At 54.7% G+C, this 13,481-nt stretch overlaps 2 protein-coding genes across 4 annotated transcripts in view; one reads left to right on the top strand and one right to left on the bottom strand.

Annotated features, from left to right (window-relative positions):
* Nucleotides 1-1,095: 1,095 nt before the first annotated feature.
* On the bottom strand, nt 1,096-8,285 carry CREB3 (cAMP responsive element binding protein 3). The gene is made up of 11 exons (XM_071581309.1): nt 8,210-8,285; nt 7,163-7,605; nt 6,364-6,501; nt 6,029-6,281; nt 5,702-5,814; nt 5,410-5,502; nt 4,764-4,870; nt 3,397-3,465; nt 3,160-3,244; nt 2,954-3,035; nt 1,096-2,520 (listed from the first exon to the last, which is right to left on the bottom strand). The coding sequence occupies exons 3-11, from the start codon at nt 6,499-6,501 to the stop codon at nt 2,180-2,182; spliced, it is 1,281 nt and encodes a 426-aa protein (XP_071437410.1). The 5' UTR covers nt 7,163-7,605; nt 8,210-8,285; the 3' UTR covers nt 1,096-2,179.
* A 405-nt stretch (nt 8,286-8,690) lies between these two features.
* TLN1 (talin 1) overlaps nt 8,691-13,481 on the top strand; it is a 35,083-nt gene continuing 30,292 nt past the window's right edge. For 2 of the 3 annotated variants that reach the window (XM_071579994.1, XM_071579996.1), the window contains exon 1: nt 8,691-8,780. The gene's annotated coding sequence lies outside the window, so the exon portion shown is untranslated. The remainder of the gene's footprint in view (nt 8,781-13,481) is intronic. The other variant, XM_071579995.1, reaches the window with a different exon arrangement.

Below are 13,481 nucleotides of genomic sequence, written 5' to 3' on the forward strand. Positions count from 1 at the left end.
TTATGGACACTTTTATCATTGCTTCCCCTTAATCCAAGGCATGAGGTCCAGGCTGAGCTTTCTTCCACTCACCAGCTCAGGGCTGCTCACTGTGGGACAGGCACGAAAACACAGAAATCAATGTAAAATAGCAGACCTCTGTCACCGTGGGTTGAGATCACGATGTAACCACCCTTAGAACTCCCAGATCCTGGCTCCGTGCCCACTCTCCTAAAGCTGTATACCCTGTTGGCATTTGGCCAAGCAAGCCAGCCTGGTATGGAGAGCTGATCCCATCAGCCCCAGGCAAACAGCAGCACCAGCGGCTACTCCCTACTTTGCTGGCAGCACCATCATGTATTACTTCCGATGACTCATTCAATAGCCATTATTGCTGGGCCAGAGACCCCATGTGACATCAGTGGCATTACTCACCCCGGCGCTGAACTGCAAAAAGTGAAATTAAAGTGGGGACGGGCATTACACACCCCTGCCTGGAACTACAAAAAATGAAACTAGAATGAGGATGGTGCAATACTCAGCCTGACCTTGGGGTCTGCTAGCCCCTCCCGTGTACCTAGTGATCCCAACCAGTCCCAGGACCTAGCCCGGATTTAGCAACCCCGCAGAAGGGAGGGCTCTCGCGGTGGCCCCGGCTGGCCGAGGGGACAGGGCTGTTGCAGCACCCTGGCTCTGCTCCACTTCCTGCGATTGTGCAGCGCCCCGTTACGAAAGCAGCGGCGGGGCTGAGAGCGACTCCCCGCACTTCCTACTGGGGAAGCTGCTGCTTCCGCGGCGCTGGCGGCGTGGGTGTGCATGGTGGGCGCGGGGTGCTCGCCACACGCACTTTTCCTCTAAGAGTGTTCTCGTACCCTTGAAAGACGGTGAGAGCAGAGCAACAACCCTGCAGACCCATGCCGTGCTTCAACAAGACTCTCTGCACAGCCGCAGCCGCGGGAAGGCAGTGTACCTTCCTTCCCTTTCATCAAGCTGTGACAGTGAGACCACAGCCTCCCCTGGGTTCCTCTCACGAGGCTCCCAGGCCCAGCCGCAGCCCTCAGCCTTCACCCAGCAGGCCAGCACCTCACCAAAACAGCCACACAGGACACAGTCACACACCATTAATATTTATTTAGACTTTATTAATAAGGAAGCTATTATTATTATGATCCAGTTGAAGAAGTTCCTGCTTATTGCAGGGGGAATGCCACTAGATGACCTTTACAGGTCCCTTCCAACCCAAACCATTCTATATGACTATATGAAATGTCCTGAAGTAGGATGAGATTAATCCACAGGTACCACTAAGCTGCACTTCAGGAAAGACACTCCTCACCAGTTCAGTGTTTCTGCTCAGCCCTGGGGAGCAACCAGAACCAGTTGACTGCATCACCAGCCAGCACGGCAAGGCTTGGGTACATGAGGACATGGTTTTGAAACCGTCCTGTGGCCAGGAAAGCCTTCAGAAGAGCAAGCATCTCTGCTGCTCTCCGCTCCATGGTGCCTCAGCAGTCTGGCTCAAGGCATGCCTGCTTCCTGAGGCCCAGAAGCCTGCAGGATGTGAAAACCTCAGCCCTTAGGGTAGGTAAACAGCATACATGGCTCAGGAAGGACTCCACATTACCTCCTCCAGCCAGGCTGAGAGCTGTGGCCATGGCTCAAAAGCTAGCAGGAACAGGCGACACAGTGGGTCTGTCGCAGTGGGAGGCAGGACCACTCACTGTGAGGGCACTGAATGTCAACTCGCTACCTCACACCTAGAAATCAGGCAACACTGCAGCATGAGGAAGGGACATGGGAGAGATGCATGCAGCCACCACCCACAGTAAGAGGTGCCTGTTCAGCTGGGCAGGGAAGGAGGGCAGCAGCCTTCACCAGCAGCTGTATCCAGTCAGACCAAGCACGGGCACCATGGACCCAACTGCCTTCACCCTTCATTCCACAGCCCATCCCCACAAGCCACTAGATGCACTCTGGGCTGCAAGCCACATCAGCAGCCACAGTGAAGTTTCCAGAACTTCCTGATCTGTCTACTGCTACAGTGTCAGAACAATTTCTCTCTGGTAAACCCTCTGGAGTGCTGGCAATTGGGAGAGTATTCAGAAGAAACTGCTTGGATAGATTAGCTATTAATGCAGTTCTGCCCAGCATCACCTCAAGGAGGCAGGTGCCCTGCATCACCTCAAGGAGGCAGCAGTGGTCACATCTCATTGGCATGGTGCTGCTGGATGAGAACTCTATCAGGGTGTTCCACCCACTCCTGACTCTCGGTTTTCCAGGGCACCAGCACTGCTGCTGGCAAAGGGTCACTCTTGGAAGGGCCCACCTCAGAGTTTGCTGCTGCTGGAGGGTCAGAGGATGAGTTGCTGTTGAAAGACCTAGGACTGGGGTTGAGTGGACTTTGCCTCTCTTCCCATGACTGACTGAGGTTGCCTGACAGCGAAGAGTCCCCAGGCTCTGGGCTGAAGCCCTCCAGCTGAGCATCCTGCTGCACATCAGGTGCTTCGTGGTTCGGGAACTCGCGGATCTGCCGTGACAGCACTGTAAGAGAGGTAGAGCCAGCCCTGTAATTTTCAGCCTCTAACTCTCCAGCTCCAACCATGGAGCCACCACAGAGCACAGGAGAGAGGACAAACTGTTCAACTTAGGGCTTCGTCCTCCCAGGGGAGGCGGGGAGGATGCTGCACAGCTGCCAGGCACAAGCACAGCTTGTCCTCCAAGAGGGACCGGATCTCTCCAGTCCTTGCACCGCCCCTGGCCCTGGGCCTTGCTCCCAGTCAGGCCTCTGCAACAGCGCCAAGAAGGAGTCCAGAGCCTGGGCAGGACAGCAAAGCCAAACCTAGTTGTCATCCTAGGCAACGGGCTGCTGAGCTGGAGGTGTCCCAGAGTTCAGGCTGTCTTTGAGGAAGGTGCTGTGACCTGGAGGGCAGCACTGCACCTGAAGCCATGCCTCAACCCTCACCTGAGCACTCACCTTTGGGCACCAGTTGTGGCTCTATGCTCCCAGGTGAGCGGATGCTGGGGCAGAGAATGAGGCAGAAGGACAGAACCACAATCTAGAAAGATCAGCACAGATCTCAGCAAAGATGGATAGGCACCACTGCCTGCAGTAAACACTTCATCCAAACTTGTAAGGACAACCAAGTCCTCTTCACAGATACCGGGACTGAAACCACTTACCATGGTGCAGGTTGTTCTTCTGGTAGTTTTAGGGGCGGATCGCCTCACCAGGGTCTGCAGTTTCCACAGCTGCTTGAGCAGCGATCTGCAGGAGAGCAGGCAATGCAGGTTAGCAAAGCAGCTGAACAAAGGTTTGCAGGGTTCCCTCCACCCTTTGCAGCCAGGGACAGGTCACAGTCCCCAGCAGAGGAAGAGTCTTCCCCACCTCAACTCCTGCCACATCCAACAAGAGCTTACATGTTCTGCTTCTGCAGCTGCTGCACCTTCTTTTCCAGTTCATGATTTTGAGCTGTACAGACTGCCACCCTTTCCAAGAAAGACGAACAGCACCAGGATAAAACAGAGAGGTTCTGTTAGTCAACAGCAGGAACTTCACCGAATCAGCCACAACCTCTGGGTGGCTGGGGCAGGAAAAACTGGTCCAGGTCTACCTGGTACCAACTGCAGCAAAGGCCAGAGAGTGACACCTCACACCAGATTTGAGGAGGGGTGAAGCTCTGCCTGGTCCTGCAGAAAAGCACCAGACTAAACTATTAAGGACGTTGTCTCCTAGCAACACACCAGCTCTGCAGATTTGTGTCTTCAGGCTGTATTGCAAACTAGTCTGACCTGGAAAACACACTGGATCTGGCAGGTCAGCCACCTAGCTTGAAGAAAGCATGCTCTGGACCATATCTAAATAAAAGAGAGCCAGGCAGGCTATGTCCTGAGATTCTGAACCCTTTGCAGAAAGTTGTGGCCCTACAGGGACAATCACACTTTCTGCCCAGGGTGGCAAAAGCCCAGCAGCAGAGCAGCACAGCAGCTTGTGACAGGCACTCCTTGCTCCCAGCTCAACTAAGGCCATGTACAAGGGGAACAGCCTCACTGTGATCAAGCGGGTCACATATTCATTCTCATCTCCTCATTATCAGGTCTTGAAGGTCCTGTGCATCAAGTACCAAACCAAAGAGATTTCTCCTTTTCCTCTCTGATTACCTCAAGGTTCCTGGGCACCAGGCTTGTTACTCCCTTCCCTTACCAGCCTTGAAGATCCTAGGCATACAGCCAGCTCTGTCACAGCACAGGGAAGCACAACAGCACAGAATGCACTGTCCAAAAAAATCAAGCAATTACAAGTGCTAAGGGGAAACTTGAACTAGAACTGCTGCTAGACAGCGAGACCCAGAACCAGGGACATCTCCACCATTGCCTGTTTCCTCCCAAGACTGAGGGAGTGACGCGTATTCTTTTATGTAATTTTTGAGTCTATGTTATTGTCATTATATTGATACAGAAAACCATGTATTAAGATCTGACCCAATCTGCAAAGGGTGCAGGTGACTAAAAATCATAAGGTGCATTAGGAAGTAGGTGACTAGAAATGTTAAGTAGTATGGTAAATCCTGTATTATGCTGCTTATACATTGTACTATGTCAATTCTGCCACCTGTGCCATTCTAAATCACAATTTCTGGCTATACTAATCATAACATGGTAAGAAATCAGATTTTAAAAAAACAGTAATTGAAACCATGACTTAGCGTCATCATCATTCTGCCAAGGACCCCTAAAAGAACCTATGTGTCCTGTCAGTATTGAACAACACTGCTGTGTGCTCATACCTGTTTTCCAGGCCATCCACATATATCTTTCTCCTGCGACGACTATCCTGAGCTGACTGCTTGTTCCGGATCTTACGGCGCACTTTTCTCAGAACTCGCTCTTCAGCCTGCAAGGTCATTTCTTGTTAACAGCAATCCCAGGGTGTTGGCAATCCCAGCTTCCCAACCCCCACACACATCTCAGTGCCCAGCCCAAGTGCTTGTGTCTTCTGTCCTTCTCACACCACTAAATGAACTGCAAGGCAAACTCTGGCTGCTCATGTAGCCAGCAGCTTCCATAGTGTAGTAGAAGTGAGGCAGACTTAAGGGAAATGAAAAGCACACACCTCACAAGCCACTAGGCAAGCAGGAAGAAAAAGGGTTGGAGGTATTTTTGACGTATCTGCCTCCTGCAAGCAGTCATGAGTGTGGAGTCTGACAGCAGCAGTATAGTATTTACCTGAGCTGCACAGCAGAAGTTTCTGTGCATGTGAACACCCCCAGACTCAAAAGTAGGAAAAGGTCACCAACTCCTGATGCACACTGGTCTGAACACAGTACCTGGACACCAATATTTTCAGCAAGGCACTGTCCTGGGTTTTGAAACCCCCGCACTAGCTGACATGTTTGATTGGTCCAAGCCTGTTTGGCTCTAGCAAGAACTCACTTTGGTCAGTGGGAGACATGTTGGTAAAGTAACACCTTCTTTCTCCAGGAGCTGCTTCTCCTCCTCTGTCAGGACCAGCTCTGGGAAGTCAGACTAGAAAACAGTGAAAATACACATGCTGAGAATGCAAACTACAGGGCAGGGAAGGCACGCAGCAAACACACAGGAATGAGATCAGGACTCTCGCAAAGCAACACCATGCTTTCCCTCAGAGATAGGTCTCACAGAAGCCAAGTCAGAAGAGATGTGAGCAAAAGCAAAGGCTGGGGTACACAGGCATGACAGTCAGTACCTGCACGATGGTTCCAGGCATGAGCTGGGGTTCAGCATCCACAGCAACAGCAATGGAGAAACTAGAGCTCTGTTCCACTTTCTTGCTTGTGTCTTCCAAACCCACCCATGTCCCTGGGGAAGGAAAGGAGAGTCAGATACTGGGCTTTAGTAAGGCAACACCCAATCAGCCAGCTTTGCGTAGCATGAAACTGCAATTTTGTGGCAGCAGAAAGCCTCTACACTTGGATCTCTTCCTCACTTCCTGGCACCCATCCAAAAAAATCTCAATGCAGGAGTGCTTTTCTGCCTGTACCCAGGACAGAAGGAGACTACACACATCACTCACCCAGCTCAATAGTAACATCTCCTTCTGCCATGTCAGACCTCACGCTTTCCAGCACAGGCCAATGGAGGGAATAGTTGTGATCAACCTGCACAACGTCTCTGTTGGCAAAATTGCTGCCAGGGCAATGGGACAGATGTTGATCTTCAGAAATGCTGCTGTCACTGCTGGCAGGCAAATAATCAAGTGTGCCTGGTTCATCTTCTAAGGGGCTCAGAAGTGAGCTGATAAAGTCATCCATTTCCTTGTCCAGGAGCTGCAGAGGAACAGCTTTTACTCAGCAGGGACATAAACCTCCTGAACCTCAACTCAGCAGTCATTTCCCCCAGACAACTCACCTCAGGTGTCGGCAAGCCCCAGTCTTCCAGCAGACCATTCTGCTCCCCTGGAATTTCAGGGCAGGGAGCATCATCCTTCAGGAGAAAGTCAAGGAGGTCCATATCTGCCAGGGCATCCAGTCCCTCCGGGCCTGACATCTGAGCAGGATATCCAGAGTACAGGCATAAGAGGAGACACCAGCACTACTTTGAGATGTCTCTCAGACCCAACAAAGTCTCCCCATGTAACATCAACAGTTGTCAGGGCCCTGCAGTGATGACCAGTCCACCAGTACTTCCTCAACAAGGCTATTACAGCAGTGCTGGTAATCCCAACATGCCAGTTTTCCCACAAGGCTACTGGGACCCAACCACAGGAGCCATGCTCCACCCAGAACATAAAAGTTGCAGGAAAGAGAGGAAAAGCAAAACAGCCCCAGACTTTCTGGCATGGAAAGCATGCAAGATCTTGCTGTTCCATGGAAGCCCAAAAGTGCCCAAACCTCCCACTGTGCAGCTAGCAGAGTCAGCCACATGTCACAAGAAAATTAAGGTCACTATTGAGGGGTTAACTAAAAGGATTTTGTTAAAGATTAAATGATAATCAAATTCTAAATAATCAATGATCAAACATAAATTAAATGGTATTCAGATGGTGACTAAGCAATCATTGACAGGTAATTAATGAGTGATTTGACAAACACTTAAATGATCACTTATTAATTCAAGTAACTTTCAAACAGTCTACTATTTAACACACTTGTAGTAATTAAACTATAGTACACAATATACTTTTGGCTGAAAGCAAAATGCTCCTCACCTTGCTAAAGAGATCAGACACTGGTAAAGGGTCTCTGAGCCCTGAGGAGTGATCTGGAGAGGTGTTCCTGCTCACAGGGAGAATGGCAGCAGTGCTCAGGGGGCTTGGGGAGGCCACAGGTACTGACAGGATAAAGCAATGGACTTGCAGTCAAGCCTCGCCTTGGTGTCTGTGCACGTGTCTGGCAGCTTTAGCTTTGTCTAGGCCCAGCTGAGGCTGCTGCTGCTATGTCCTGATGAGGCATGGCCCAGGTGCCTCAGTTCCTGAGAAGATGCAGCCTCGTGTGGTTCTCACAGAGGGCATGGCTGGGCCAGGATCAGCTGGGCTGGGATCAGCCCGGCCGGCATGTCAGCAATGCCTGAGCCGAAGCTCCACTCACATCCATCAGCCATGTCTCCATTAGCACTGCTGAGGTTTCATATCCAGCTGTCAGGTGTCACAGTCTGAAAAGCAAAGAAAAAAGCACCAGAAAAAGTATAATACCAACAAACCGATCCAAAACTAAGCGGCCAGGGCAGCCCTCAGCCACAGGGCGGCTGTGACAGCTCCCTGCCTGGGAGCAGGGCTGCCCGCAGAAAGTGGAGCAGCAGGAGGAAGGAATGCCGGGCAGAGCTCGCGCAGTGCCAGGGCCCACGGCCTCCCGAGACTCGGAGTTTCTCCGCAGGAAGAGCCAGGCAGGCAGAATGGCGAGGACGAGAACAAGGGGTGACGCAGCAGGTGCAGCAAAAAGAGTGACCACCGCGCAGGGTTCGATCCCCTCTCCAGAAGACCCACCCGAGCGGAGCCAAGCAACTTCTCACAGCGCTGGCCCGGGGGAGGGACCCCAAACCCTGGACCCCCAGAACCTCTAACGCCCAGTTTCCCTCACCCCAGAACCCCAAGCTCCCGAGCTCCGTGACCGCAGACCACCGCATACCGCATCCCTTGATCTCGCACCCCGGACCCCCGAGCCCGCACACCCCTGGGCCCCATGACCCCCATGGGGTCCAGAGCCTTGACACCGCCCCGCTCGCCCCCAGCCCGTGCCGGGCCCGCACCGCCCCTCACCTCGGCCCCGCCGCTTCCAACACACACGCGGTGACGTCACCCGCCTCCCGGCGGGCCGCGCGCGCGCCAGCCCCGCACACCGCGTGACCAAATCACGCTCTCCCCATTGGTCGAGGGGTGCGGGCGCGCTGCAGGGGCGTGGCCGGTGGGGGCGTGGCGTGGCCGGTGGGGGCGTGGCGTGGCCGGTGGGGGCGTGGCGTGGCCGGTGGGGGCGGGGCGGGTGTGGAGGAACAAGGCTGGGGGGGCAGCAGAGGCGTGTGAGCCCCGCGGGTGCCCCGGGTCGGGGGATGCGGTGTGAGCGCCGGGCGGGGCACAGAACAGCCCCCGGGGGCGCGGGTGTGGAGCTGTGCTCAGCCCCCCGTAGCGCCAGGTCGGGCTGGGTCCCGAGCAGCGGGCGCGGAATGCCCGCGCTGTGTGGGCGGAGCGCGGCCCCCGAGCGTCTCGGGACCGCGCCGGGCAGCCCCTCGGCGGGCTGCGCCGCGGCGCATGCGCGGCGGGAAGCGGGCGGTGTCCCCGCGCTCCGCTCGCTCAGGCTCGGCGGGGCCGGCGCGCTGCTCCTGCCCGCTCACAGGTACGGGGGCCGGGGACGCGTGGCGTCCCGCTAACCGGGGAGGGGAGGCCGCGCAGCGGGGACCCGCGGGTCGGCAGCGCACCGGCTCTCGGGGGGCTGCCGGAAACGGATGTCCCGGGGAGCCTCCCCCCGCAGCCCTCCAGGTGAACGGCGGGGCGGGTGGCGAGGGGGGGCAAGGAAGGAGCCGCTTCCCGTTTACCGGCGCCTCCCTGCTTCAACCCAGGCTTGTCCCCGGGGCTGCGATGGCCCGGGAACTTCCGGAATCCGCTGAGGCTTTGGGGCTGAGGGCGGCACCCGAGCACCGGGCACCGGGGCAGCCGGGGTAGGCGCAGCCACGTTATTCCCGGCCACGTTATTCCCAGCCTTGTCCTTGGCCTGCTCAGCCCGGGCTCGGCCTGGAGCCCCCGCTAGCCAGCCCGGGCCAGCATCTCCGCCTCGTCGGTCCCCGAGGGCCAAGCGGGACCAGCCTGGCCGCGGACATCGGCCCGAGGACCGGAGGCGAGCTTTGGGCCGGGCCGGGCACGGTTTTCCCCCGCCCACCCCGCCGGAAGGCAGGGAAAAGCGAGCGGGAAGGGTGTCCGCATCCCGCGGCGCGGTTTTGGGTGGGGACGCGAGAGGACACGCTCCCTCTGGCCGCACCGAAGCCAGGGAGGTCACCGCAGCAGCTCCTACCGGGCCAGACAGCTCGCCATGGACCCGGAATGGGGCGGTGGCGTGGGACTCACGCAGGTGGGACTCGCCCCCATCGGGGAAAGGGCTGCGTCCCCACCGTGTTCCGGCTGGAGCAACTAACCAGACAAGGGAAAACCTGCCCCATCCTCTGCCTATTCTCTGCCGGATCCTGCCCGAGCCCCTTTGCAAGCTCCCCGTCCCTTTGAATCTGCCGGCAGGATGTCTACATGCTTCTGCCGTGCCTTCATCGCTGGCTGTTAGACCCATATTTGGTAGCAATAATTGTTTACTCCCTTCTCCTCTCTCCCGGAGCCTTGCTGCTGAGAAGGGGAGGGGACATATTTTTGGGATCTTTAGCTTTGCTAGCACCAGTAAGTTGCCCAGTAAGGGGTCTGAGCCCCCCTCTTTCCCCCCACAAAACATGGGGTGAAACCCCTCAAGTGCCAAATGAGACGGTGGTGGTGTATGAGTTGCACCAGCCAAGCATGCAAGTTGCTGAACAGCAGCAGCAGGAATTTGGTGCTTCCCGAAGTGACATGTCCTAGCAGATTAAGGAAAGGGGAGTGAGAAGGCTGAAGAAGAGGAAGCAGAAACTGGTGGGTCTCCCTCCTTTCCAGAACTGAGCTTTGCTTGCTACTGGGTAGAAAAGATCCCAAAACGCAGCCATGCTCTCCTCTTGCTTTCAGCTTTCTGTCCCACAGCACATTGCTGGACAAGTCACTTGCCCTGGGAAGTGTGTGTGCCTGGGTCAGTGTAGCTAATGGTCTTCACAGGTCATGGGAGCACCCACTGCACCCCAACACCCCCTCCTGGGATCCTGTACCAGAGGGCCAAGTCAGTAAGGACTCAGCTGAGGCTGTGGCTGCAGTTCCCCCTGCCCCCATGCCTGCCTTGGCAATGGACAGTCTGGAGCTGCCACAATTTGTACTCCATCCCTTTGGAGCACAGGGGATCTCCAGCAGGAGCAGACAGACCTGGGAATGCATACAAAATGTGGGAAGATAACGGCCAGAGCTGCTTCAGCTCTTTGCCTGTGAGCAGGCAGGAGGCTGCAGCTGTGAACCTCCAGCCCAGCTGCCCATTCCCTGCCCATTTCCCATGTGGAGCAGGGCTGCCTCCCTGCAAGGGCAAGAGGATGCTCCTGTTTCAGCCATGGGTAACAGATGAGTGGTCGCAGGAGTGCCATGGAGCTGTGTCTGGCCTTGCCAGCTGCTCATGCTCCCCAGAAGCAGCTCAGCCTCAGCTGAAGAGAAGAAACTGTCTTCCCATCTGACGTGGATGTGCAGCTGGGAAAGAGGAACCTATGTGAACGGTCTCAGCAGTGTGTGGCACCATCACCAGCTAGGACGGCTGGCTCAGCCTTCTGTGGCTGTGTATACTGGTCCCATACTGGAGAACCCAGCCAGAACCTGGGTTGGCTTACCAGCTTAATTTTGGTCCAGTTGATTGTGCAGATGTTGACGTGTCAGCCAAGCCACTGCTGAGAGGCTTTGCATTTTGGTGGCCTGGTATCTGCCTGGCTGTGTTAGTGGCCACAGTAACTGGGCCAGCAACCCTGTGCCTGCGGAAAACCCCAGCACTGGGGTGATTTGCAGCTGACAAAGCTTTCTGTAGCCAGTTCGAAGTCCGGGGGTGATCTGGAGTGGGGCCTTTCCCAGGTGACATTTGGTATTGCTGTTAAAAAAAAAAAACAACAAACCAAAGCCAAAAACCTCAAACCTCATCCGGAGTATCCCCTAGAAAGAGCATATTAAAAATGGCAAAATCGTTGTGTTTAAAGATTTCTTCTTGCTCTGGAAACTTACCATGAGCAGTACCAGCAGGCCACAGTTGAATTTTGGTTGATGTTTTTTTTTGTCATTTAGGATACTAACCCTCCTCTGTGACCATTACTGCAGAACTAAACTAAACTGTATTTGCTGATATAAATATAGCAGTTACATCACATAACGGAAAACTTGCTGTCAGTGGCCCCAGCAGTGTCTCGATGGCTCCATGGGCCGGCATGGCGCTGCCTGCCCATGGTCAGCCCTGCCTGCACTGACGCTGCCTTTATGTTTCCATCACCTGCTTCAGTTTGCTCAGCTAGTGTGGAGTGAGATGGAGGAAGCTGCAACAGCTCCTCCAGGAAGCAGTGCGACCCCATCAAGGCCCTCCCCCTGTCCCCTCATCCTTTTGGGGTCGGCTCAGGAATGTGTCGTGGGTGCACTGAGGTTGCTGTAAAATGCAGAAGTGTGCGAATCTGGCTGCTCTGGTGCCTGAGCTGCCTTTGCATAGCGACAGCCGAGTGTGCTTTTTTGCTCTGGAGATGAGCTAGCACAGAAATTTGGTGTGTGTTCGTGGAGACTTGGTTTGTTTGGTGTTTTTTTCTTTCCAGGGGGACAGCTTGAATTTCACTGTCCTTTTTTCTTTTCTGGTTTGCACGGCCAGGCTCCCACGCTGTCTCATCCATTATGTCTAGTCCAGCTTTTCCTTCCCCACACGGTTCCTGGAGGGGAGAGGTTTGCAGGAACTGAGCCCTGCGTTGCTGCCCTTGGGGCAGGCAGAAGATTTGCAAACATTGTGTGATTAATTGCCACGTTTACTGACAAACTTCTCCACGGTTTGAGGAGGTGTCCTTAGGCAGCAGAGAGCACTTCTGCCTTAGAAACTGCTGTCGGCAAAGTTCAGCTGCTGGAGACTGAGCTTTTTCTGTAGAATATGGAAATTAAAGTGAACCATTTACCTTTCCTCTGGGGTCTTCTTTGATGTCATCAGCATCTTCTCTGTTAGTTTTGTAGGAGTTTGGGAGTGGGAAGGCTTTAGCAGTCACCTTCCCCGTCTTCTTGTGGGGTAGAAAGCACAGTGTCCCTTGTGAAAGGTGTGCTAAGGATGCCTCTGGTGCAGTGCCTGATTTTGAGTTGCTTTAGTAGGGCACGAAGAGGTTGCAGAAATTGCCTGGCTCCTTTCAGTTCCTCTCTACTGTCCGGCGTCCTCCCCTCTCCTTCCTCTGTGGTCTCTGACCTTGTCCTGGCAGTGGCATGTTCTCCTTTTCCTGCAGAGGAATGGAAATGAGCTTTATGCTCAACTTGAGAATATTTTTAGATGTAGTGAAGTTGGCCTGGTGACTGCAGCAGTCCAGCCTGCATATAACATACTTAAAAAACCCTTTCCATGACAGGGTGTTCCTTGTTTGCTCAGCTCCACAGCTTTGCTGGTGCTTCTGGATAGATGGCAGTGGCACGGGTGGGTGCCTCTGCCACCTTCTCTGTGCTAATGGGCTGCCTTGCTCCGGACCTAAAATGCATTTCATTCCTCAGCAGCAGAGACAGTGGGGGCCACGGGCCTCCGCAGAAACATTGCAGAACGACTCAGGAATGCAAAGCTGGAGCCGCTCCATGTGCTGGCGGAGGCGGCACGATCCTTGGTCCCTGCCTCCCACCCCGCACGACCAGCGTGGCTCTGTAGCTCTGCAGGAGGAGGGGTCCTGCTCTCTGACTTGCTCCTGGCCAAAACTGAATGCAAATCCTGCCCCTAGTCTGCTCAGATCGGTGGTTGAGAGCAGCCCCCACTGATGTACCCTCTTCCAGGGGGATTGGACTTTGCAGCACTGGGCAAGGATTCACAGACTCACTGTGGGCTGCTGCAGTACAAGGACGGCTGCCAGCACATTTTGCCCAAGAACCTTCCCAGGCCAGGCTGAGGATGCATGATAATCTTTCACTGACAGCCTTAATAGGAAGCCTGGTAGAAGCAAATCAATCTAAAGGAGAACAAGCAGATGTGGTGCATCTTACCAGTGCTTTTGTATCCTACCACCACCACTAGGATTTAAGGACAAGGCAGCTTGGGTTGGCAGAACAGGGGGACTCCTTCTCTATGAGCAGTCTCTCAGGGAGAGGAAAAAGCATGTCACTGTTGGAGAGCATAAGGTTGGGGCCAGATGGGGACTGGAATGCTGAGAAGGGCAGGGAGCAGTGGGGTGGGGGCAAAGGACCTGGCGCAGGGACCCTGAGGCATGTGGCAACCTGGGAGAGCACTGAAAGCTGC

The sequence above is a fragment of the Pithys albifrons genome, chromosome Z, assembly GCF_047495875.1.
Source record: "Pithys albifrons albifrons isolate INPA30051 chromosome Z, PitAlb_v1, whole genome shotgun sequence".
NCBI lineage: Eukaryota > Metazoa > Chordata > Aves > Passeriformes > Thamnophilidae > Pithys > Pithys albifrons.

Excerpts from the sequence above, each read along its gene's own strand:
- CREB3 (XM_071581309.1), bottom strand. The coding sequence starts at position 6,501 with ATGTCAGGCCCGGAGGGACTGGATGCCCTGGCAGATATGGACCTCCTT. Across the intron at positions 5,503-5,701 it reads TGCCTGGAACCATCGTGCAG|TCTGACTTCCCAGAGCTGGT; the intron begins GTACTGACTGTC and ends ACTGTTTTCTAG. Across the intron at positions 3,036-3,159 it reads GAAGAACAACCTGCACCATG|ATTGTGGTTCTGTCCTTCTG; the intron begins GTAAGTGGTTTC and ends TGATCTTTCTAG.